This window comes from Medicago sativa, chromosome 3 (genome assembly GCF_051527215.1).
Source record: "Medicago sativa cultivar Bolivia chromosome 3, Bolivia_mono, whole genome shotgun sequence".
NCBI lineage: Eukaryota > Viridiplantae > Streptophyta > Magnoliopsida > Fabales > Fabaceae > Medicago > Medicago sativa.
The window spans coordinates 88,994,827-89,020,847 of NC_140751.1; the positions used below are offsets into that span (position 1 = coordinate 88,994,827).

Consider the following 26,021-nt stretch of genomic DNA (forward strand, 5'->3'; position numbering starts at 1 on the left):
AAATTTACTTCTCTTAAACCTTAATGAAAGATTTGGAGGATTTACACTTTTAAATTAAATATCCATATTTTTGACTAAATTAATTAATCCATAAAGATAGTCCAAAGGAAGAAAGAAAAAGGGTCACATCATATCCCATAGTCCAAAGCCACGTTAGCTAGCGGTGATCTCATAGCATTGCTTGGGTTGGGTGGGTGTAGATATATTAATGCTAATTATTATCTTTATCAGGTGAGGAGAGTGAGCAACTGTGTAAGTTGCTTGCTTGCTTAGTATCCAATCCAATCCAAGACTAAATCATAACATAACGTAAGGTAGGGATATCAAGCAAACCCAACCAAATTAACCTTCATTCCAAGATCCTTCAATTCCATTTGATGATATTTATTAAAAACATTAGAAAAAATTAATATCATCAGAAAAAACTGAATTGTTTGTGATGGCCGAAGAAAAAGAATCAACGTCAATTCCTCTAAGTCAAGCTGATAATGTCTCCTGCGAAGATCCCGAAGATCCAGCCAAGACTCCTCCAACCTCTCCCAACTCTTCCACTCGCAGGGTAGGCTACCCTAATTCCCTTTTATTTCTTCACTCTTCAAATTAGGGCTAAGTTTTCGATCTTGTTTATTGCACTCTATTTTTGATTTTATTGTGTTATTTATTAGGTTATTTGTAAGTCAACTATTAGTCTTGCGCATGATTTCATTAGTCAATTGCAAATTTGACTGACACCAATTCAGTGATTGTATTATTTGTAAAGAAACTATGTGGGGTTATGATCATTAAGTTCATTTTTTAAGTGGTTGCTCTGATCTCGGTATCGGTCCTGATGACCGACGTGATCCGGGAACCATTCCCACCATCCACCAAAGGAGTCAATTGAAGCCAGAACAAAGTCATGTATGGACTATCATCCAACATAGGAATTGTTAGCACATGGGGATTCGACCTGAGACCTAGAGAGGAGCACACTACTAGGTTCCAAACTGTCAATATCAGGCCAATCCCTGGGGGTTTATGATTCTCTATATTGTTTCGCTTAGATAAGCTTCTTAGTTTGTTAAATTAGTACATATGATAAAGTCATAAAAGATTGAAGCATGATTATAATTCAACAACCAAACCCTGTTTCACTGCATTATGTATACAGGCCACATGAATAGGCCAGGTAAGTGAGTTAACTGATCACTGATCAGTGTTAGAATTCAAGACTGATTTAACGTGTACCTTTCCTCATATAAAATAGCCATCTTACCTTTCCTCATATAAATCCGTCTATGTCTCGCTATTGACTCATTTTTTGCATATATTTCAGGCTTGCTGCTTTGTTCTTCAGAGTTGGGTCTCAAAGAAGTTTATGACCGGATGGTAATGGACTAAACTTTTATCAAGATAACTTATTGTTGCCATTATCAACGACCTAACTATCTGTTTAATTTTGTACTTGCAGTGTGGTTTTATTCCCAGTCGCAGTTACTTTTTTTATTACATGGTGGTTTATTCAGTTTGTTGATGGTTTCTTTAGTCCGCTATACTCCAGTTTTGGCGTTGAAATATTTGGTGAGTAATTTACTTTTCCTTCAGTAAACATGGATTTGACTATTATATTTGATCTCTTGAGAAGTTACAAATGACAGGAATTTTTCATTGGTCTAGATGTCATAGATCCAAAAATAAAAATGTAAAGAAATGAACATAGTGCATAAATTCAAAGAAAATAGGTTACTCTTTTGTTTTACCAATGTAGCAAGAAGGTTTTTTACTTTCTTCTCAGAGTTCAATGTCTAATCCAGGAACATCCAAAGCAAAGTAAATGATAATGGTGCATAAACTTGTAAATTCAAAGATAACACAGGTTTATTGTTAAATCAATTGAGAAAAAAAGCATATCGTTTTTTATGAAGAGTTTATTTGAATTGTAGTTTAAATGTTTTGGCGGATATGGTATCTCGCCCTTATTTTGTACTTCTCCAGTTTTCTATAATAAATATATTTGCTATCAAAACGTGCATGCTGTACATTATTGGTTGCGGAAGCATCTTGTTCGTTCTATCTTTATTTTTAATCTCTCTAGATGCAATAGTTTAGTTTAAATGCTCTTGATTTATGTTGCAGGACTTGGTTTTATTACATCGTTAGCTTTTGTGTTTGTTATTGGTGTTTTTGTTTCGTCATGGATGGGTGCCACTGTCTTCTGGATTGGAGAATGGTTGATAAAGCAAATGCCCCTTGTTAGACATATATACTCTGCATCCAAGCAGATTAGTGCTGCAATTTCTCCAGGTATGTTTTTCATAATAATGTAATCCAATTAGATTAGCGCAAAGAAACTTTAACATTGGTTAGATACTAGAGTTTGAATTCACATAGAGATGAGCAGTTATGCTATTTGCATGTTGGTTAGCTAGTGTTGTTACAATTGAAAGAAAAAAAGTCTTCTCAAGTGTTTTTTATGGAAAAATGCTCAATGTCCTCTTTTTTTCGGGTGGTGGTTCTGTGTTTATATGTTGACTTTATCATATATATTTTATGGATTATTTTATACAAGGAGCCCATTTGAAAATGTAGCTTAGTATTCATGCTTATTGACGACCAATTTTATAGGAATTCTTTTGGATTGCTAAAAATGTTCGCCCATGAAAAATAATATGGATGCTATATGTAAGCATATTTTTTAATGACTACCGTAGTATGTTTTTGGCAATGTTATTAAAACTGACCCGTCTGGTTGAACTGCGAAGTGGTCTAGTATGGGCAAAGGCAAGAAAACAGCTGATGGCAAAGAACCGTATAAAAACAGATTTCAGCCGGCCGAAACCGACCAAACCGCGGAAACGGCGGCGGTTTTGATAAACTGTCTGGTCCATTGAAATACAAAATTTTACACTTAAGAGAGTTTACATAAAATGTGTTTTTATTTTATTAAAAAAACACATACTCATCATAATTACGAGTGAATGTGACCATGGATCATGTGCCACCATCGCATGACACATTTATAGCCAAGTTGTTAAGACTACGTACTAAAAGCTTTTGATATGGGACATTTGACATTGCTAACAAAGTCGGGCTAAAATGAGAAAAACTAACATTGTGACTTTAATTAATATTTTTTAGCAACTTGTCATCAATTTTATATTTTGGGTTCAGTAGAGGCTCATCAACATTTTTTTTAAACTATTGAGTTTAATGGAATTGCCTAGTGGTGTAGGCTTTGGTGCTAACAATTTATGTGTTAAGCTTTGGTCTGACTTCAATTGGGCCCCCTGCTAGTGGATGGTGGGATTGGTCCCCTGGATTAGTCGGTCCTTGGGCCGAATACCGAATTTTAAAAAAAAATTACCTATAAAAAAGTGCTCGATAAATTGATACAAATTGTATACTTTGAATGATGCTATTAATTTTATGTGGACTTCAATTTTTATGGGTGAAAAGATGAATGTTGTGTAATTTTTATGTACTTGTTGTGGATTTTCACTTTAGTTATGACTATGTATGAACTGCCTGTGAATTTTAACACTAGATTTATTAATTTATTTATTATCCGGTTCGACCGTGTTTGAACCAATTGAACCGTCGTGACCCAGATGTCTTATGGGTTTGATTTTCAGTCTGGTTTTGGTTGTGTTTCATCCCCTCTTGGGACAAACCGCTTGGTTAATTCTGAATTCATTAAGTTTTGTATGAAACTATTCATATAAATTGCATTTTTCTTTAGTAATGTGATGGAGGCTGAAAATAAAAAGTAACGAACATAAGTATAACAAATCTAGGTCAGTTGTAGCATTCTCTAATTTTATATATAAAGAGGGTGAAATGATGGTGGTTTTGGCTGTGGGGATTCCATGTGTGTGATGTAGCAGTGGCCAGTAAGAGATTTGTATTACACTAGTGGTCTGGTGATGGTGGTTGTATAATATGTTGTAGCTAAATGCATACATGTAATCCATTCATTTATTAAATTCACCAGGTCCTACTATTTCATGGATCCTTCTATGGTGGGAGCTTTATAGCAATGGGTTGTTCTTTTTTAAAATGAAGACATGTATATGTACTACTGCATTGATTTAAGGAGTTAGAGTTACTCAGTAGTTGGGTGTTGGACTAATTAGAGAAATAAGACTATGTTGCGTATAAATAAAAAACGGGATTGAGAGGGAGAGATGTTTTGTACTCTTGTTAGTTTGAGAGAGTCGGGGCCTTTAGGCGCAGGGAGGTTTGTCGACTTTTGAAGATCTGCATTCTATTATTTCATCAAGGGACTTCTTCCCTGAATAAACTACTAAAATACCTGTTCTTATCATAGGCTGGATAAATATTTACTGTTTTGAATAGATCTTATTAGCTTTGACAAGTTAAATGGTGTGGTAATAGGTAAATAGGAACAGTTAGACTTTTTATTTATGAACTCACGGCATACTTCAAATAGTTTTTCCCTATCATTTTTGCTGTCAGATTTTCAGAGCCTGCATATTTTACAATCGATAAATTTTATTTTTAACTATTCTATGTAGTTATATTGACCATTTTCAAATATTGCTTACAAGGATGCAATGATTTGTCGTAATAATTATTTTCAAATTCTTCTTTACAGATCAAAACACCACTGCTTTTAAAGAGGTTGCAATTATCCGTCATCCGCGCGTTGGTGAATATGCTTTTGGCTTCATTACATCAACTGTTACTCTACAGGTACTTTGAGCAAACTGTATTTACTCGACAACTTTTTAGGGCTTCCTCTTTGAAGGTTGATAAGTAAAATTCAATGACTTTTGTCTAACTAGAAGTAAAATAGAATATATAGGATGCAGGTTTAGCAGGGTGCACACAAATGTTAGCTTAGATGTGAAAGTTGAAAAAAATACTATACCAGACATCTCATGGTATATGTAAATTGAATCTATCATCCATCTTACTCCCTCCGCCTTCCATCCCTAATCTTGTGTACTTTGAGTTTGAGCACAAATATAGAAATAATGAAGTTAGATAACTGTAGGTCGATGAGATGGAATATTTTGAGTGTGATGAATAAGTATTGCGGAAATTATTATTATTGCACGTCTTTAAAACTTGTAATTTTTAGGATTGACTGCTGGGCAGTAAAGAGTCAATAAGAAAGAATGACCTCTATTGCAAAAATGAGAATGTTATGGTAGATATGTGGTCACATTGGACAAAATAAGATAAAGAATAAAATTAGAGTTGTAAATAAAAAGAATGATTTTTTTTCACTGGTGTCTATGATTTATAATGCTTTAACTTGGTTATATAACACATCTACATTGTTGGCTAACACACTCATATTGATATCACATATACGGTGACATGATTAATCATAATGAACAGTTCACCATCATTAAATCAATGTTGAATAGTTTTGATTACAGTAGCATTAGAAGAAAAGAAAATATGGTTATGGAGGATATGGCTGTATTATATATTATTTATTCATCCCACACAAACAAACACATAAGCCATACCTATGCGTTTATGTGTGTGTGCACCTGTGAGATTTGATGCCCCGTATACATCTAATGTGTTTGCATGTGTATGTGTGTGCTCACCTCTGGGATTTAAAGCAGTTACAAGTCTATAATAACATTTTCTGCCTCGAACTTGTTCAGCATAACCCTGGTTAATAGAGTACTTCGTTGTAACCATTGTTTTTGGAGTTAATTTACTGTAAAAAATTTGGGGCTTGCGTTTTCATCCAAAAGGTGCTTCATCATATAATTTCATTATATTTGTGTATCCTCTTCAATGAATTGTGTAACTCTCTGAGGAAACTACTAATTTCAATGATTTGTTATATATATTTAACTTTTGATTTTATCTTTTTTCTTCCATCCCAGAAAGAAAATGAAGATGAAGAGCTCTGTAGTGTTTTTATCCCTACAAACCATCTGTATATTGGCGATATAATCTTGATTAACTCCAAAGATGTTATAAGACCAAATCTTTCCATTCGAGAAGGCATAGGTAGGTTCTCTTTTCAATGATTGGTTGGAAATTACATTGTGTGAGTGTGTTTGTTATGCCTGCTCAACATGTCTCTGTAGAAGAAATTGTTATATGATATTCTATTTATCTCATTGGGACCACAAATGCAAACTTTGCCAAAAAACATTCTTCTTGATGTAGAAATTCTTAAACTATTATTTAGATAGCACTTTTTTAATTCACGGTGTAACATTTATGTCGATGCTGATGCAGAAATCATTGTGTCTGGAGGAATGACAATGCCACAGGTGATATCTCCCATCGAAAGAGTTGCTCGACCGAATGAGAGAATATCTTTGAACAGAATTGGATAAAGGGATGAACCAGCGGCTTAATATATTACTAGTTATCGTCCATTAAACCATGCATGGCCCGTATGGTGATGGGAGTTGTATCGTGAACCTCCTTGTGATGGAATTGGTATACGAAAATTATTGTTTAATATTTTACGGTTTATATCGAAGCTGACAAAAGAGCAAGATACAATGTATTTATTACAATATTTGTATCCTTTTCTTTTAGCCTCACTTCTCTTTTTCCATTCTTCATGCATCCTTGGAGTCTGGCACAGACGAAATAGGAATGTTTATAAGGGGGCAACAGGCATTGCTTTTGGTCACTCCTATAGCTCATATTTTTCTAAATTCTCTGGTTGGGTTAAATATGATTAGAAGAAAAAAAAACGAGTTTGTTTTGGATGCAATAAGTCTTGTGTTAAATTCACCTATTCACGTCTTTGTGAGCTTAGCTCAGTTGGTAGAGACAATGCATAATATATGCAAGGTCTGAGATCAAACCCCGGCCACCACAAAAAAAAAAAATCACCTATTCACCATTTTATAATATTCTTTCAAGTTTTGGCAAAGCAATTATTTTAAGGGTTAAATATGTTTTTGGTCCCTATAAATATGTCAATTTTTCGTTTTAGTCCCTCTAAAATTTTTCTTCAACATTTAGTCCCTATAAAATTTTCAATCACTACTTTTGGTCCCTATTTTTAATTTAATTTTTGTATTTTTTAATGAAATTGTGCAGAAATATGTAAAATATTCTTAAAAAATTTCCTAAAAAAAATTAGAATTTTTTAACAAAACACAAATTAAATATGAATTTTTAACCGTAAAAAAAATAAAAATTCATATTAAATTCATGTTTTGTTAAAAAATTCTTAATTTTTTTGAAGTGATTCTTATAATATTCTGAATTTTTCTGGAAAAATTTATTAAATAATATGAATTCTACATGAGTTTACTTTAAAAGAGGGACCAAAAGTGAAGATTGAAAATTTTATAGGGACTAAAAGTTGAAGTAAAATTTTAGAGGGACTAAAATAAAAAATTGACATATTTATAGGGACCAAAAACATATTTAACCTTTATTTTAATGTCGGTTTTTTTGTCAGCTTAATTTTAAAGTTATGTATTTAAGAAATGGTTTTGAAAAGTGAACTGACTTTATTTGGAACTTGGTTTTGAATTATTAAGTGTGGATATTTGATCATTGTAAAAACAAACACAAATATGTTGTTAGCAGATAAAGATATTTGATTCAGGTGAATAGATTTGTTGTGAAAAAAACATTTTGAGAAAAATATTGATTCTACAATAAATGGGTGGATTCTAAGGTGGGGGATCAATTAAGTCCCTCACCGGTGAACCATGACAAAAATATCATTAGATTTAATTAATGGTCTAGATTTATTAAAATAAAAAATGAGACCACCAACATATGTTCACATGCAACCATTGCCCTTGTGTCTTCCTCATCTACCTCACCTTAATTGCGTAAACGTTTTTGTTGGAAAATTTAAGAATTGTAACTAACTACGATTGGCAAACATTCAACTTCTGTAAAAAGATGTACACACTTTAATTAGTTCTCTTTGCTTATATATGTTTGCTAAGACACAAAAAAAGCAGATCGATTTGCAATAATCCTCCAAATAATTTTAAAGTTCAAAGGCCATTTTTTATCACCTTCATCTCAACCAAAGTTACAATTTATATGTTTGTGTGTTAAAAGGCCAGAACCTAACATTATTCTTGTAGCGTTTTTCACCATGAACATGAAGTATTAAAGTTTCAAATTTTAGGGGTTTCTCTTTTGACACAATAGTTATCTTTTATTTTTTTGAATAATTTGACACAATAGTTATCAATACCGACTTTAATTTTGCATTTTGTATTGATGTAAAAATGTCTGGTGAAAGAAATTGTTATACTGTCACTTTTCCATATCTGCTTTTTCATTTTTGAATGGATGTAGATGCTTTCTGCAATCATCTTCTACATTTACAAATTTCAGGGGAGTTTAAGAGGATGAAGAAATTTAACAGGGACAAGATTGTATGTTAAAATGTATAAATGTTCTCAATTTTATTTTGAATAAATCTCAACCATTAATTCAATCAAACGGTATTTTCTTCATGGTCCACCGGTGAGGGACTTAATTGACCCCTCATCCTAGAATCCACCCAATAAATGGTTAAAGAACCATTCAATGGTGACATAAATGTTTTATTGATATATATATATATATATATATATATATATATATATATATATATATATATAAGATTCAATTTTATTTCATTTGAAACTGAATAATTGGTTTATAGCATGATTATGATATTTGAATTTTATTGTTACTAAATTTTTTACAATAACATGGTTGCAATCATGCATTTTGGGGAACTAAGTGTTTGATATGTTCAATGGAAGTGAAATGGTAAATGTCAACCATTTATTTTTAAGAGACATATACTTTTAAGAGACATATTCATCTGAAGTAAACTCGAGAAATTTTTCATGATTGATTAAGTTTAGTAGGACATGAAATACTTGAATTATGTGAAAGATGTGTTACAATTTATTTATATGGCTCACTTGGCAGTGATGATTATATGAAAATCCCTGAAGGATTTCAATCGCGAGAGACATACTATCAAAACTATTGAAAAATGACAACATCTGTCCATTTTAAAGATTTAGAAATGAATTTCTTATAATCAATTTTATGATAATTAATGGTATAAATATTATTAGAACTCTTGAAGAGATTTTAAAATTTGTTCTATAAATGTTGATATTGACAAATCTAGTTGATATGGACAAATCTAATTGATTACGTACTACAATGATGGCGGTGTCACTTGATGTGAGTAAAAATCATGTTCTCAAGAAAACTATGAACAACTTGAATTAGTCAAGTGATAACATTAATGTATTTTGATTATTATATATACCGTGGTATTTTATTTTTGTCAATATTAGTAAATACATGTATTGCAGTAAAGTCAAGCATACAATTTGTACCTCAAAGAAAGAACAATATCACCCAAACGTTTGAAAATGCTAACACAACACAAAGGATGCAGTGAATGCTCTTTATTAAGGATTATGATTTTGCCCATATAAGAAACTTGCGGTTTTCTAATTTTAAAAGGAGATTCCTTCAATAACTCGGTATAAAGATATCTCAAGAGAATCCATTTGGGTTGGCCTGGTGGTATTGGCTTGGGATCTGGGAGTGTGCTCCTCCTCGAGGTCTCAAGTTCGATTCTCTCCAGTGACAATTTAGGTGGGCTAGTTTAGCTTCTCTCCAGTGACAATTTAGGTGGGCTAGTTTAGCTTCTTCAAAAAAAAAAATCTCAAAAGCTGCTAATTTGGAGAAGAGTGTGAAGATAGATCATAATTTTCCACAGAATCACCGTCGCTGCTAATTTGGAGAAGAGTGTGAAGATAGATCATAATTTTCCACAGAATCACCGTCAAGATTTTTTTTAGTAACGAATATAAAAGATTTATTTAAACTTCTTCGTCTCATATACAATTGTTTTTATGAGGAGGAGACAAAAATGTGTTCCGCACTCTTTTTTCCCTAACCATGTTTTTATCCCTCTAGATTTTCCTGATAAAGTTTTTAACCAGGTAGATTATGACACAAAAGCATGTTGCACTCTTTTCCTTGTACTTATCTATTTAGTGACACCATTTTACTTATCTCATATGCCACATCTTTTTGTACTTATCTCTATGTACTTAACTCTAAGTCATATCATTGTACTTCTCTATAAACAAAGATCACATGTAACATAATTGCACATAACAATATAATAATATAATTTCCCCTGTTTTCCTTCTCTCTCTCTCATTCTCTTTAAACTTGTTCTTTGTTCTAAGAGTTTCATAACAATAGAAAATCAGTTAGACTCGAAAGTAATAAAAGTGTAATACGTCAATACAAAGAATTAATTAAAGTTGGACATGATAAATATGTAAAATAATCATATATAGAGAATTAATTAAACTTGGAAGAAAACAAGAAGCTAAATTTTTAAAAAATAAATAAATTACTTTTCATTCTGCAAAATGAAGATTGAATCCATAATTTTAAGAAGATTATTACGAGATTAGCGCATGATATTTATGAAATTTAACTGAGATTATATATATGGTTAAATATGTTTTTGATCCCTATAAACATGTAAACTTTTCGTTCTAGTTCCTCTAAATTTTTTCATCAACTTTTAGACATTCAAAAGATTTTCATCTTCACTTTTAGTCCCTCCTTTAAAGTAAACTCATATGTAAAATTCATATTTTTGAATAAAAATTTATAATATTATAAGAATCTCTTAAAAAAAAGATTAGAATTTTATAACAAAACATTAATTAAATATGAATTATATATTTTTTACGGTTAAAAATTCATATTTAATTGATGTTTTGTTATAAAAAATTCAAATTTTTTTTAGGAGAGATTTTTACAATATTCTGTACATTTCATTAAAATAATACAAAAATTGAGTCAAAATAAAGACCAAAAAATAATGATTGAAAATTTTATGGAACTAAAATTCAAAGGAAAATTTTAGAGGAATCAAAACAAAAATTGATATATTTTCATAGATAAAAAACATATTATGTAGTGAAAATGACTTTTTACCCCGTATTTAACAAGCTGGATGGAGGAGTGCAGTGCTGATGAAACATCCTAACTCCTAAGTAATTTCCTTCCCCTCTATCTAAGCCTGAAGGGAAAAAAAAAAACCCCCAAATCGCAAAACCCTAGAAATTCTCAAATTCTCAATCTCAAATTTACAGTTAGAGACCGAGAGAAGAAGAATTATCAATGGATTTCGACGAGTACGAATACTTGGAGAAGACAGTGGAAGAGCAGGAAGACAAAGACTCGAAGAAGAATGAAAGCAGCGACAAAACCGAACGGAGCTACAGAAAGCGCGATGAAATTGAAGATGGCACTGAAGAGAAGAGGAGCAAGAGAAGGTCCAGCGGCGATGGCGACGACGAGCGTGTCTCGAAGAGGGATAGAGATCGTGATGATGACCGTGACAAGGAGCGTCATCGGAGTGGCAGAGATAGGGATAGGGATAGGGACAGAGACAGGGACAGGGATAGGGAGAGGGAGAAGGATAGGGACAGAGAGAAAGATAGGAGAGAGAGGGAGAAAGAGAGAGAAAGGAGAGAGAGGGAAAGGGAGAAGGAAAGGGAGAGAGAAAGGTCTCGGAGGAGTAAGAGTCGTTCTGAGAGAGATAGGGAGATTGAAAGGGAAGAGAGAGAAAGGTCTCGGAGAAGCATAAGCCGTTCTGAACGAGACAGGGAGAGAGAACGGGAGGAGAGAGATAGGTCTCGCAGGAGTAGAAGTCGTTCTGAGCGCGATTTCGAAATGAGAGATAGCCGGTAACGCCTTTTTCCTTAACTTAATCTTTATGTTTGTTTGTCAATTCCATTTTTAATAAGCTTTTTTGCTATGATTTTTGATAGTTGTACTTGTGAGTGTGAAAGTGTTTTTAGCTTAGGTTTAGTTGATAGCATGTGGTGAGAATTGTTTAATTTGATTGCTAATGAACAATTGTGTTGTTTATCAACAATGTCACCACCTATAAGATGCATGTGAAACCCTGTTTACTACTTTATATAGCTTTATCATCCTGAGCACTTGGAACAATACAACATACCACTTGATGGGTTAGATGCAAAAGGACCAAATCCAATTTATTTAACAGCACAATGATATTTTTACAAAATTATTCATACATAATGTAAATGTACCTAAGTAAACTAGTTAACAGTGATTTCATTCAATAGCAAAATCGATTCCATAGGTTCATTTGCTCTACAACCAACCACGGCTGGTTTCATGGTGTACCCTTGTTAAATGCACAGTCACACTTTCAAATAGATTTGCTATATCATGATAATCTATAGAGCCCTAGTCAATGCTCAAGTTGTCACACATTGTCTGAGGAATATGTATGGAAATGTGCAGTTCTGCAAACAAAGATTGCAAACAGAGGATTTCAGCAGCCGTATTTACCGAAATTTTGTTCTCTGCCTCAATAATTGAGTTTGCAACGAGGGTTTGCTTTTTGGAACATCTTGATACCAGAATTGCGCCAAAGTAAATGCAGTGTCCTGAAGTTGATCTCCAGTCATCTAGGGTCTGGGGCCCAGGCTACATCCCAATGTTTTTTAAGAGGGACTGGCTGGCTGAAATCAGCTGTCTGGTTTCTGCAGCAGCAACCCATGACTGATAAGTCCCTTTCAGATACCTCAGGGTGATCTTCAGTTCTTGACTGCCTTTCCATGATTCTCGAGTGGCATGACATGATTTTTTCACTACAAACCGATGTCTGGCTGGGTTGTAATGGCACATAGCCATGCACCCACTATTGATTTTAGATTTGTTAGTTTGTGATGACAGAAGAGATCCATCAAGCAGTCTCTTTATTTGAATACTAAGAAAGTAACGATAAGTATTTCAATTTTAAAAACAAACTCAGAGTGCAGTTCAGATATCCGATTCTGTATAAAAGGGAGGTATCACCTGTACTGATTATTTCATCCACATAAATGAGATTAAAAATATAAGTGAATCTTGATGTGAAGTGACCAAAGTGGGTCATACTTGCCCAATAGCAGAAAACCAAGAAGGGCAGTAATAAGTCTGTCTCTCATACCAAGCTCTGAATGCTTGTTTGAGATCTTAGCCTTGTGCAATCTACAAACCAGTAATTTATATGCTGATGCAAAACTTGGTGGTGGGCTCGTATAGATCTCTTCTAAAAGGTGATCTAGGAATGACTGCTGGATGTGCCACTCTTTTAAGATGGCAGTAGCAAGAATATTCTAATAATATGTTTTACACCTAAGGGAAAGTTTCTGTAACATTAAATCCTATTGCTGATGAAGTCCTTTGGAAACTAACCTGGCTGCATTAATGGTCTCGTCAGGTTTTCTTTATTTTTGATGACCCACTTGCAGCCTTAAGGAATAGGAAACATAGACCAGCGTGGTTCTGCCAAGGCTTGCTTGGCAGTACTTGGTTCCGTGGGTTCCTTTAACAAAGTAGGGACCGATCAGGGATGAGCAATGCCATTCTTCGCTCTAGTCTGGATGGTTGTGGTGTTAATAAGAGAGTATATATTAACAATATACTCTGAAATAATGACTGCAGTTAAAAATTTGAGAACTATTGGTCAAGAAAGTTTTGGTTTATGCTTGTCTGAATTTGCTTGAGTTAGAACACGAGAGAAAATCAAGAAAAAAAATGAGAGAAAGTTGGAAGTGAGAATTTGGAAGAATCTTGAGTCTGGACTATAATCTGTGAATATTTTTGTTACATTAATTAATTGGCTGAACGGGATGGATCATATACACAAGTATTACTCTGTTTTTACGGCTGTTACTTAATTTTGCTTGAATTCAGTTAGGCTTACAATTGAACATACTAGCTCTCAGTAACACTATCACTTGGTTAAAAACTATACATTTATACAAATTAGCTACACATAGTACTAAGTTTGAACTATTACAATGTTATGAATTATACAGTCTAAATATCAGTTCAAATTTATCGGACTTTTCTATGCATATTTTATAATGGTTGAATTTTAATGTGAATTGCAGGAGATTTAGGGAGAAGAAAGAAACGGTCGAGCCTGAGGCAGATCCAGAAAGGGATCAAAGAACTGTTTTTGCCTATCAGGTTAATTTGCTGGCCCTCCTTTTTTTTCTTCTTGGCTTATATGATCTGACATAGTTAGGTATTTAATATCCTGTTCTGATTATTGCCAATGTGCTATGATAATTACAGATGCCCTTAAAGGCTACAGAAAGGGATGTTTATGAATTCTTCTCAAAAGCTGGCAAGGTCAGTTGATTTTAATATTTGCATACAGCTTGGTGCTACTTATATTTTTTTTACTAAAATGTATTTTTTTGATAGAATGAAAATATTTGAGTTAAATCATATAAAAAAATGATAATATATCAAAGGCTCTTACTTGATTTGAAAAACTCCTCTCAATTACTTTTTGAAAAGTTCTTTATATTTAGTTTTTGTACATAAAAGACAAGTTCCTTTATTAATCAAGATCTTTTCAAAAATAATGTTTGGCCAAACTCTTATTTTACGGAGAAGAGAAGTAAAAAGCATGTTGGGCCAAACAGAGCTATAGTTGTTTGGTTCCTTAGTGTGAATGTCTTGCATCATGATTCTCTCTGTCATATTTCCTCAATTATATTTATTTCTGATGTACTTCATTTCCAGGTGAGAGATGTTCGTCTGATCATGGATAGGAACTCAAGACGATCTAAAGGAGTTGGGTATGCTCTTTATTGTTAAATGTTTATTACATTCTTCATATGCGTGCACTATTGTGGTATTAGGGTATCGACTCTCAAGAATTATGTTTAACTGTATTCTTAAATGGACTAGAATTGCGATAATGATGAGGGATGATGGGAATACCTTGCACTCATGTTTAATCAATTCATGCTGCATACTCAAGGTAGATGACATAATCCTGGTTTTCTTTTGGTCCTTTCCCAATTTGCTTCCTCTATGTTGACGTACACACACAGTGAGGATTTCTTATGCTGTTGAACCTTTTCGGTTTATATCACTTGAACTGGTTATGGGGTATATTAACTTTGATAAGTTTGATGTGGAGAAACTTTTCTCCTGCATTCCCTTTCTTCTTTTTTTCTCCTCTTTTTTTGGGGTGGGGATAGCCAGTTGGATGAGATGCACATGGAATTGGTTTGTTTGGCTCTTATAATTGGTTTGACAAGCGAGTCACAATACTTCAACATCTTTAAGTTGGTTGTGTTTCCTAAGAATTGATTTTTTTTCACGCACACATAGTGAAGATGAATTTCCGGCTGCTTAATCCTCCCATCCTTATTGATTGTTTCATGTTAATTTGGTCTTTTCTTATTCTTTCTTGATTGAAATATATGTTTCAGTTTGTATTTTTACTATATCAGGCTAACATTTTCTTTACATGAGTCAGATACACCAAAAGATACACTCTGGTTGAGCTGTCTGCACTAGAGTTTTTGTTTCCCTACATCTCTTTGCTATGCTTTGTAAGTTTTGATTGCAACTGTTTGTACGTTGTAGTTCTGAAAAGTTGATGCAAGTTTTCGATGAGGTTGCAGGTATATTGAATTTTATGATGCAATGTCGGTGCCAATGGCAATTGCCCTCTCTGGCCAACTTCTTCTAGGACAACCTGTAATGGTAAAACCTTCTGAGGCTGAAAAGAACCTAGTTCAATCTAATACTACTACCGGAGCTGCTGGTGTGGTAGGACCATATGGAGCCGTGGACAGAAAACTGTATGTGGGGAACCTTCACTTCAATATGACTGAGAGCCAGTTGAGAGAGGTATCTTGATTTTTTTTGTCCAATGAACCTTTTGCCTCTGTCATCCATTGCCAGAAATATGAAATGACAGTTATCAAATGAATTTTTGGAAATACACCCTTCAAAACAACATAGTTTTTTTGTATTTTTTTTCTTCTTTTTTCTGAATTGATTTAGCCTGTTGTCAGATTTTAACTAACTGGAATTAGAATATTTGATTTGATAATTTGTCACTGATCAGCTTCTGACATTTTATTTTTTTAATTTTAGATTTTTGAGCCATTTGGTATTGTAGAGGTTGTGCAACTTCCACTTGACCTGGAGACTGGACATTGCAAGGGTTTTGGGTTTATTCAAGTTAGTTACCGACACTAAGCTTAAAAAATTGTTGTTTTTGATAAAATACTGTTGCTAACCTTTTTTTCAATATCAATTCTTGGACAGTTTGCCCATATAGAGCATGCCAAGGCTGCCCAGAGTTTAAATGGAAAATTGGAAATTGCTGGCAGAACTATCAAGGTAGATTTGCTCGCTTTGTTTTATATTTTACTTTTCTGTGTGTTTGGGTGTATTTGCTTGTCCTTATATTCATAATTAATGATGTTCATCGAACAGGTTTCATCTGTAGCAGACCATATTGGAAGTCAAGACACAACAACAAAATCTGCAGATTTTGATGACGATGAAGGTGGATTGGTAAGTCTACGTCTATATAAACTAAATGAATAGCTTCTACTGCAGATTTTGATGATTATTTACTCGGCTTGTTAGGGTTGATTGACAGTAAGTTTTGTTTATATCAAACTTTCATTATTAGTTTAGTAATCATCAATTCTAGCTTAATTGTATTGAAGTTTTAGTTCGATTGGTGTTGACCATTTTTGCTCCTTCCTAATTGAGTAAAGAGGTTCTGAGAATTCATCACACAATTAAAGATCTATCTCCTCGTACAATAAAATTATTTAGGTGGATGATTATTTACTCGGCTTGTTAGGGTTGATTGACAGTAAGTTTTGTTTATATCAAACTTTCATTATTAGTTTAGTAATCATCAATTCTAGCTTAATTGTATTGAAGTTTTAGTTCGATTGGTGTTGACCATTTTTGCTCCTTCCTAATTGAGTAAAGAGGTTCTGAGAATTCATCACACAATTAAAGATGCCAAACAAAACAAATATATGGATGTTTATTTCTACATTTACTGGACTTAGGTTAAACTTGGCGGTTGCAGCGTTCCATATTCCACTCTTTCCTTATCTGGATCATGATATGAAGATTTCATTTCATTTTATTTTATTTTCCTGCTTCCAGGCTTTCTGCAGTCAGAAACTTCAATTTTTGCTCCAACTATATCATTAAGTTAATTTTTTCCTAGTTACGAGTTTCTTGCTCATTTATTGTGCCTTTTTGTTACTTTTATGCAACAGGCTTTAAATGCCCAATCAAGAGCATTGCTTATGCAGAAGCTGGATCGCTCTGGAATTACTGCAAGGTTCGTCTAAATATTTTGCTCTTATATTCTTTAAATGTGCCAATTATCTTTAACAGATTCCAAACACTGCAGCATTGGTTTACCCATGAATGGGTTGGCTCCTGCTCAGCCGGCTATTAGTTTGCCTATTGGTAATCCTGGATTAATACATCCTGGATTAATACCTGCACCTGGACTAGCTCTACCAACTCAAATTATGCCTACCCAAGTGGCCGAACCTGTCGGAACCCCCAGCAAGTGTTTGCTGTTGAAGAATATGTTTGATCCAACCTCCGAGGTCAGGATTAACTGGTTAATTACAGTTACTTTATATAGTCTTTCATTCAACTGAATCACTAATATCAATTATTACGATCTGCAGACCGAACCAGATTTTGATCTAGACATCAAAGAAGATGTAGAAGAAGAGTGTTCTAAATATGGGCGGGTGAAGCATATCTATGTTGACAAGTAAGTTTATGAATGTGCAGCACTCATAATATCACTTTGTGCATAGCTGTGAATTTTTTAATTGATTCATTTTGTATACAGAAATAGTGCAGGTTTTGTGTATTTGATGTTTGAAACGGTGGAAGCAGCAAGTGCTGCTCAGCGTGCAATGCACATGAGGTGGTTCGCACGCAAAATGATTTCAGCTATATACATGGTAAGCATGTCTCGAGTATCCTGCTGAATTTTCTGTTCCTTGTCTTCACTTTTGCAAATTTAACTAGAATAAATTTACACTCAAATCCTTGTCTCAAATATGGGGAGGATTTGTGTGGCAGGAAAAGTGAACTGGGTATTGGTTGATGACATGCAAATTTAACTAGAATAAATTTACACTCAAATCCTTGTCTCAAATATGGGGAGGATTTGTGTGGCAGGAAAAGTGAACTGGGTATTGGTTGATGACATGAAAAAGTGAGATCAATGGCCATCAAATTTGGAACATAAGGACAACTGTGTGATTGAACACATCTACCGACTACCGGCATGTATTACAATAATATTACAAACAGGAAAATTTATTACAAATTACAATAAAACTACTACTTTAACCTGTGCAATTCATAGATGAAAATGTGAATTTTTTATGAATGTTTTTTTTACTTATAATTATATTCCAAAAATATAAGTAATTTATATTTTAATGAATTGAAAAAAATTAGTATCAACGTAACAATAATATTGATCATGAGACAGGCATTCTTAACTTCATGCTAGAATAGAGATGCAATATTAGGTTACTACTAACCTTGGTTCCTTTCTGTGTAGTACGTTGTGCAAAATCATACTGGTAGCGCCAAATTTAGTTGTACAGAAGACTTGTGGTGTGTCATGTTAAATTAAAATGCAATATTCCGTGTATAGGTTTAAAAGTTGTGTGCATATATTGATGATCAAGTACACATGCCTTAACTTCTGCTCCACACATCTTTTCCTTTGAACATGAATTTAATTTTTTTTGTTTGTTGCAGCAACCTCAGGAGTATGAAGCCAAGTTTAAAGGGGAACTTTGAAGAACTACTTGCAGGCTGTGGCTCTTGTAAAGACGACAATCTGCTTATTTTTCTCATACTAGTTTCAGAGATCAAGTTTTAGTTTATGAATTCTGGTTCATGACTTGTATCATTAGATGTATGATTACAGAAATTCAACTGGTAATATTCATGATCAAATGATTGACTATTTTGTATCTTAGTGTATATTTTGGATTCACTTTTGGATGGGTCAAATTTGATTCTAGGGGTGTGTAATTGATTTTTGGTATGTTTGGGTGGTCACGTTAAATAATTGATTTTTATATGAACCAAACTCAAGTTTACATTCAAAAGTAATGTTGTGACTGCAAAACTAAACACACCTGATGCATTGTACCCGTTGTACTGACTTTCGTTCCCTTTCTACTCGTGGCTACTATACTCGCTAACGTTGTGGGAGTGCTATTTTGTGCACTTGTGAAATTTGTGATACTTTAAACAAATTTGACTACGAGAAATAAGAATTTACATTATATTTATCATGTTGTTTGTATTATTGAAAAAGATAAGTATAGTTTGTTACAAAATAAAAATGCAAAATATATATTATCTATACTTATAATTTTAATCAAAATTTCATAAACATGTTTATTTGTTGTTTATACGCATTAACGTAAAAACAAAGAGCAGATTCCATGCCCGTTTAAACACTAGTTTTAATAATGGAACTTTGTCTTCTACTTGAACAATTAACTTTTGATTTTTTTTTTTTTTTCATTTTTAAAACAATGAGCACTACATGAACTTTTGTCTACTACTTGGTTATTGTTATTGTTAAGATTGAATCAAAACAATACGATGATAGTTATTTGTAATGAGTGAGTTGCTCCCTGATTTTGTTGTTAATTTTTTTTTTTAATAAAGTAAAAAGAAAAAAAAAAGAGTGAGCCGGGTCATAAAAGCCCATTAGGAATAGTCCAGATGAGTTTAGCGGTATAATCGGGCGAAAAGACCGTGACCAAATAACCCTAATGATTCGGGCCAGGCTTTTTCTATAGATAGAGTGTGCAACCCTCGCGTGTATCTCTTTCTCTCTCCCCCTCGGCCTCAAATTGAAACCACAAAACAAAATCCCATATCCCCAAAACCTGTCAACTCAACTCACAGAGTGTATTGCTTTGACATATTCGCCCCATAGCCACCCAGCCCCTCGCTCTCTTCCATCTCACTCACGCTCAACACAAACGGTATTATCCTTCAAACCCTAGATTCATTCAATTAATGTTTCGATTTAATTGTTTATCGGAATCGTTAATTGATTAGTTAATTTGATTTTGTGTTTGTTAATTCAGATGGATAGGTATCAGAGGGTGGAGAAACCCAAGGCAGATAGCCCTATCAACGAAAATGAGATCCGCATTACCACTCAAGGAAGGATGAGAAACTACATCACTTATGCTACCACTCTTTTTCAAGTTAGTGTTTATTTAATTTAATTTAATTCATTCGTATATTAGATAATAATGAGATTAATTTAAGTACCACTCATATGTGTGACTTTAGACTTTATAAATAGTTATGATTAGATTTTTTAATGTTCCGAGGGACATAATTGATTGATTGTGTTAAAAACATTTACGCTGCCAGTGTATTAATTGCCGAGTGAATTTTTTTTTTTTAAGTGAATTTATTTAGATTATAGGATTATTTCTCTTTTATTTTGTTTGGTGTGATTAATACATGCAAGTAACAATTTAATCTTAATTCAACTAATATTTTGGTATTTTGTGTGGAATTTAATTTGATTTTGCACTATGTGTGTTTTCTGTAGGAGAAAGGAACTGAAGAAATCGTTCTCAAAGCAATGGGACGAGCGATTAATAAGACTGTGACGATTACTGAGCTAATTAAGGTGAGAGGGTAGATAGAGTTCCCTACAGATTAAATTGGTTGGTGTTTTGTTTGTTTTAAAACTGTGACCGACCGATATGTCTATGTTTTTCAGAGAAGGATTGTTGGTCTGCATCAGAACACTATTATTGGATCAACTGATATAACTGACACATGGGAACCACTTGAAGAAGGCCTTCTTCCGTATGTTTTCATTGTTTTCACTGTGTTACTTTGTCAAATAGTTTATGTGTGCATGGCATGGGTGTGATTGTTTTCATTTTACTTGTGCAGTTTGGAAACTACTCGTCATGTTTCAATGATCACAATTACTTTGTCAAAGAAAGAGCTGGATACATCCTCCACAGGGTATGAACTTTCATGATATTGTATTACATTTGCATCGTAAAATTATGTTGTTTCATGCCTTATCTTTTGATTGGCTTAGTTATTTTTGAAGCAAACCACTTAAGGATTAGGAAACATGTTAGCTAAGTGGCATCGACACTTCAGAGTGAAGCCGTTGGTGACTGAGATTAACATGACACTGACACCTTAGATTACATTTAGTTACTTATTTTCTCAAATTATAACTGTTGTCCATGTGTTACTGCTGTGTCCGGTCTGTGTTTGTGTAAATGCTTCATAGCATGTTAGACCCTTGACTTCAAGGAGTGTGGTAAATACTACTTCTATCGTGCTGCTGTATTTATTGTCACTTGACTTCAATGTAGATTGATAGAAGGGTTTGATTTCACTGTCTTAGCAGTATATCAGTTTTTATTGTTTGTAATTTTGTACTTTTAACTTTTGTTTTCTATTAAGGATTCAATTACATTTTCAACTCTGTAAGTATTAAGATCCAGTCATGATTTATACAAGTGATGCCGTCTTTCCCACTATGTTTGATAATTTTGTTTTTTTCTTTAAATGTATTCTCTGTGGCAAGATCTAAGTTGTTTTTCTTCATGCAGATATCAACCTCCTCTTCCGGCTGATCAAGTAAAACCTTTAAATGAATATGAAGAGGAAGGAGGTAAATTAATAGTCCTGTCTTTGATTTTTTTTAAAAGAGTGAAAAGTTGTGATTTTCATGGCATGTGTAGTTGTAACTGTAATTTTGATACACAGAAGGCTCGCCAAGGATGCGAGGAAGGGGGCGTGGCCGTGGAAGGGGCAGGGGTAGAGGTAGAGGTATTGCTCAGTACTTTGTTTTGCTTATTTAATTGTGATTGTATGACTTGAGAATAAGGTTTTGGTTCTGAATTGATTGAAAAATTAGCAATCAACATGCTGTACTTATAAAAAATGTTCAAAGGAAATTAAATAATTATAGGGATTAAATATGGCCTACATGTGATTGACTACATCAATGATATATGCAAGAAAATAGGAAATATCTACATGGAGGAAAATACAGAAGATAATTTCTCAACCTATATTGTAGAATGATCAGAAATGCTTTCTTGAAAGATTTTATAGTTTCCTTTAAAACACAATTTTCTTATTACTACAAAATTTATTCTTTGTAGGAATGTACAATGGGGGTATGGAATATGGTGATGGTTATGATGGTGGACGTGGCTATGGTGGCAGAGGGCGTGGCCGTGCATGGGGTCGTGCTTTCCGGGGACGAGGACGTGGCTATGGTGCCCAGCCGGTTGGGTATTATGACAATGGTGAATATGATGCCCCACCTGCCCCACGCGGTAAGCATGAGAGAGCACAAATTTGATGTTGTATTATCATATGGAATTTGATAAGATCAGTGTACTAGTCTTGTCTAATTTTTTGCTGTGTGCTGTTTGCATTACATGATGCTTCCTATTAAATAAGCGACAGAAGAAAATTACTTGGTTTGAATTCACCAATTGTTTTCCTTGTCGTATTTATTTGTTAGTTTTCTTTGCTGGCATTTTAAGTTGTTCTCCTTACTAGAGTAATCGTTGTAGTAAAATTTGCAAGCACTTCTTGTGCTGCTCTTTGCTTATTTTTTAAATAATTTCATAAAAAATTTAAGTTCACGTTGTAGTAATGCTGTGTTAATTACTTGCAGGCCAAGGTCGTGGAAGGGGAAGAGGCCGTGGACGTGGTCGTGATGCTGGCCGTGTAGCAGCTGCTTAGTTAGAAGAGGGTTGCCTCTTTGCTTATTTGTTTATTTTATTTGGGATTATTTGAGTCGTTCAGTGTTGCGGCCATGTTCCTGCAGTTTTGGTTTTGTAGTTCCCCCCTTGTAACATTTATAATTTTAAGTTCGCAGATTGAGTTAGATATGTTTCTTTTGTTTAGACTTTTGAAAAAAATTGATTTTGATAATTTTCTTATAGAAATTTTTGCGGCAGTAAAATATGTTATATGTTTTCGGTCCCTATAAATATTCCAATTTTGTGTTTTATTCTCCTTAAATTTTTAAGTCAACTTGTAAATTTTTCAATTTTTTGTTTTATTCACCTTAAAAATTTCTTTGATTTATGGTGTTCAAAAGTTTTTCATCACAACTTTTGATCCATGTTTTTGTTAGAGTTTTGTGGAATGGAAAAACTAACTTTATTGAATAACATAGTGGTGGCATATATAGCCTTACATGAGAAAGAAAAGTTCAACTCACGTATTAAAACTGGTAACAGTTACAAAGAAAACATATGCAATTCTACTTGGTGGAACCTAGAAACTAGGAACTTATTAACTAAACCCAAATAAATATTAACATTAAAATAAATCGGCTTAATTGCAGTTTTAACACCCTATATTTTAAGAAGTTGCGATTTTGCCCCCCTAACTAAATAAACTACAAAATTGCCCCTTAAGTATTGACTTTTTTGCAGTTTTGGCCCCATGCCAATTTTGACCAAGCCAATGCACACATGGACGCCACGTTCACGTATGCATTCAGTTTAAACTTGGCACCTCACAAACTCCAAGCTGATCTCTTAATTTCTGGAACACATCAAGTTTCAACGGTTTGGTCATAATATCAGCTACTTGATTGCTTGTGTTACAATGGACCAGCTTCACCACTTCTTCTTTAGTGAGATCTCTCAAGAAATGGAACCTTACATCTATATGTTTACTTCTACCATGCATGACTGGATTTTTGGATAATTTAATTGTTGAACTATTGTCACACATAATAACAGTACACTTGTTTTGTGAGAGCCCAATCTTCTCCAACACCCTTCTCATCCACACACATTGGCAAGCACAAGAGGAGGCTGCCACAAACTCTGCCTCAGTGGTGGACAATGTTACAACAGACTGCTTCTTTGATGCCCATGAGACTGCTCCACCAGACAGTAAAAATACATAACCGGATGTGCTCCTTCTATCATCAATATCTCCGGTATAATCCCTGTCGGTGTAAGCCACCAATTCTTCGACATCCATTCTCTTATAAAACACCCCTAACTCCGTTGTCCCCTTTAAATAACGAAGAACCCTATTTGCTGCCAGCATATGCAACTCAGTAGGATTAGCCATATACCTGCTCAAGAGACATACTACATACATTAAACCAGGCCTCATTACAGTAATGTACATGAGACTCTCAATTAATTGCTTGTAAGAAGTAGCATCCACCCTAACACCTTCTCCATTCTTTGACAGCTTAAAACCAGGGACTATAGGATTCTTAACAGAGTTACAATTCTGCAGTCCAAACTTTTCAAGCAGCTCATAAGCATATTTCTTCTGACTTAAGTATATGCCGTCTGAATTTTGCAGAACTTCTACACCAAGGAAATATTTCATCTTCTCTAAATCCGTCATATCAAACTCAATCTTCATTGACTTCTTAAAGCTTTCAAACATGCATGCATCATTCCCAGTAAAAATTAAATCATCAACATACAAACTCACAATTAAAATTCTTTTACCTCCTGTTTTGACAAAGAGAGTATGATCATGATTGCATCTTTCAAATCCTTCCTTAGCAAAATATGATTCAATTTTGCTATACCAAGCTCGCGGTGCTTGCTTTAACCCATATAAAGCTTTCTTAAGCTTGTAGACCTTTTCTTCTTCACCCCTTCGGACATACCCCAATGGCTGTTCTACATACACGTCCTCTATTAACTCACCATGAAGAAATGTGCTTTTGACATCGAGTTGATACACACTCCACCCGTTTTGTGCTGCTAAAGCTAAAACCATCTGGATTGTGTCCCACCTTGCTATCGGAGCAAAAACTTCATTATAATCAATCCCTTGTTGCTGAGCATAGCCTTTAGCTACCAACCTCGCCATTCTCATTTAATTTGGTTCTAAAGACCCATTTCACACCAATCTTCTTAGCACCTTCAGGTAAAGTTGTAAGCTGCCAGGTTTTATTCTTTTCTATCGCCTCCATCTCCAAGTCCATTGCCTTTCTCCATTTCTCATCTTTTTCAGTTTCTTCAAATGAGTTTGGATCTTCATGAGAAGTAAACATTGAAAAATAGTTCTCATCCGCGGACAATCCTTCACCACTTTCATAATCCTGCAAATAGTTAGGCGCTTTTCGAATCCTTCCTTCAGCATGTACTAGTGGATCTTCATTAGATGAATCACTTGATGTTGAGGTCATTGTTTCTACCTCTTGAACTGTGTCAGCTGGTGTTTCAGTGTCTTTTACAACTTCTTCTTCACTTTCAAAGGTTGAATTTTCACTATCATTAGTGCCTTCACATACAAATATGTCATGCTTTACTTCTTCGACAGTCCTCCCCCAATTCCAACCCTTATCCTCTTCAAGACTAACATCTCTGCTGACAATATTTTTTTTGGAAACCGGATTAAACAATCGATAAGCTTCATCATTTACACCAAGTAATACACATTGCATGCTTTTATCATCCAACTTTGATCTTTTTGTATCAGGTACATGGACATGAGCTAGACTCACAAATACTCTAAAGTAATCAACTCTAGGTTTAATTCTGCTCCACATCTCTTCTGGAGTTTTGTCTTTAACTGTCAGTGTCGGACTCCGGTTGAGAACATGAACTGTCCATTTTGCAGCTTCTGGCCAAAATGACTTCGGTACTTGTTTGTCACAAAGCATGCACCGAACCATATTCATAATGGTCCGATTTTTGCGCTCCGCTACGCCAATTTGTTGTGGAGTGTAGGATGTTGTAAGTTGCCTGCTTATGCCATTGATTTTACAAAATTCATTAAACTCATTGGAGGTGAATTCTCCGCCCCTATCAGTGTGTACACAACATATAAGGGCACCTGACTCCTTCTCAACAAGGCTTTTATAATTTTTGAAAGTTGTAAATGCTTTAGATTTTTCAGCAAGAAAATAAATCCACTCTTTTCTACTAAAGTCGTCAATAAATGTTATAAAGTACCTTTTGTTTCTATTGGAGTTGGGAGTAATAGGCCCGCAAATATCAGCATGTACAAGCTGCAATTTATGGAAAGCTCTCCATTGACTCTTCTTTGGAATGGCATCTCTATGTTGCTTGCCGACAAAACATTCAGTACAACTTTTATTCGAAGCTTTAACAAGTGGAAGGCCC

At 34.1% G+C, this 26,021-nt stretch overlaps 3 protein-coding genes across 3 annotated transcripts; all 3 read left to right on the top strand.

Moving 5' to 3' along the window:
- The first annotated feature begins 233 nt into the window (after positions 1-233).
- On the top strand, positions 234-6,527 carry LOC146941623 (protein LIKE COV 2). Its single transcript, XM_085755445.1, has 7 exons — positions 234-559; positions 1,316-1,368; positions 1,451-1,560; positions 2,116-2,283; positions 4,595-4,692; positions 5,853-5,979; positions 6,214-6,527. The coding sequence occupies exons 1-7, from the start codon at positions 440-442 to the stop codon at positions 6,312-6,314; spliced, it is 777 nt and encodes a 258-aa protein (XP_085611571.1). The 5' UTR covers positions 234-439; the 3' UTR covers positions 6,315-6,527.
- A 4,454-nt stretch (positions 6,528-10,981) lies between these two features.
- LOC146941624 (uncharacterized) lies at positions 10,982-18,983 on the top strand. Its single transcript, XM_085755446.1, has 13 exons — positions 10,982-11,702; positions 13,932-14,010; positions 14,119-14,175; positions 14,575-14,630; positions 15,468-15,696; positions 15,946-16,032; positions 16,120-16,194; positions 16,291-16,371; positions 17,103-17,167; positions 17,240-17,444; positions 17,529-17,617; positions 17,699-17,813; positions 18,628-18,983. Exons 1-13 carry the CDS (start codon positions 11,134-11,136, stop codon positions 18,667-18,669), a joined length of 1,749 nt encoding a protein of 582 aa, XP_085611572.1. The 5' UTR covers positions 10,982-11,133; the 3' UTR covers positions 18,670-18,983.
- Positions 18,984-19,712: 729 nt separating this feature from the next.
- On the top strand, positions 19,713-22,789 carry LOC146941625 (uncharacterized). The gene is made up of 9 exons (XM_085755447.1): positions 19,713-19,877; positions 19,983-20,105; positions 20,462-20,542; positions 20,636-20,724; positions 20,815-20,889; positions 21,495-21,556; positions 21,652-21,714; positions 22,053-22,229; positions 22,577-22,789. The coding sequence occupies exons 2-9, from the start codon at positions 19,983-19,985 to the stop codon at positions 22,642-22,644; spliced, it is 738 nt and encodes a 245-aa protein (XP_085611573.1). The 5' UTR covers positions 19,713-19,877; the 3' UTR covers positions 22,645-22,789.
- The last annotated feature ends 3,232 nt before the right edge of the window (positions 22,790-26,021 follow it).

Coding starts and splice junctions, on each gene's coding strand:
- LOC146941623 (XM_085755445.1), top strand. CDS start 440: ATGGCCGAAGAAAAAGAATCAACGTCAATTCCTCTAAGTCAAGCTGAT. Junction 560..1,315: donor CCAACTCTTCCACTCGCAGG/GTAGGCTACCCT, acceptor CATATATTTCAG/GCTTGCTGCTTTGTTCTTCA. Junction 5,980..6,213: donor TTCCATTCGAGAAGGCATAG/GTAGGTTCTCTT, acceptor ATGCTGATGCAG/AAATCATTGTGTCTGGAGGA.
- LOC146941624 (XM_085755446.1), top strand. CDS start 11,134: ATGGATTTCGACGAGTACGAATACTTGGAGAAGACAGTGGAAGAGCAG. Junction 16,033..16,119: donor AGGGTTTTGGGTTTATTCAA/GTTAGTTACCGA, acceptor ATTCTTGGACAG/TTTGCCCATATAGAGCATGC. Junction 16,372..17,102: donor ATGACGATGAAGGTGGATTG/GTAAGTCTACGT, acceptor TTTATGCAACAG/GCTTTAAATGCCCAATCAAG.
- LOC146941625 (XM_085755447.1), top strand. CDS start 19,983: ATGGATAGGTATCAGAGGGTGGAGAAACCCAAGGCAGATAGCCCTATC. Junction 20,725..20,814: donor CTTGAAGAAGGCCTTCTTCC/GTATGTTTTCAT, acceptor TTACTTGTGCAG/TTTGGAAACTACTCGTCATG. Junction 20,890..21,494: donor CTGGATACATCCTCCACAGG/GTATGAACTTTC, acceptor TTCTTCATGCAG/ATATCAACCTCCTCTTCCGG.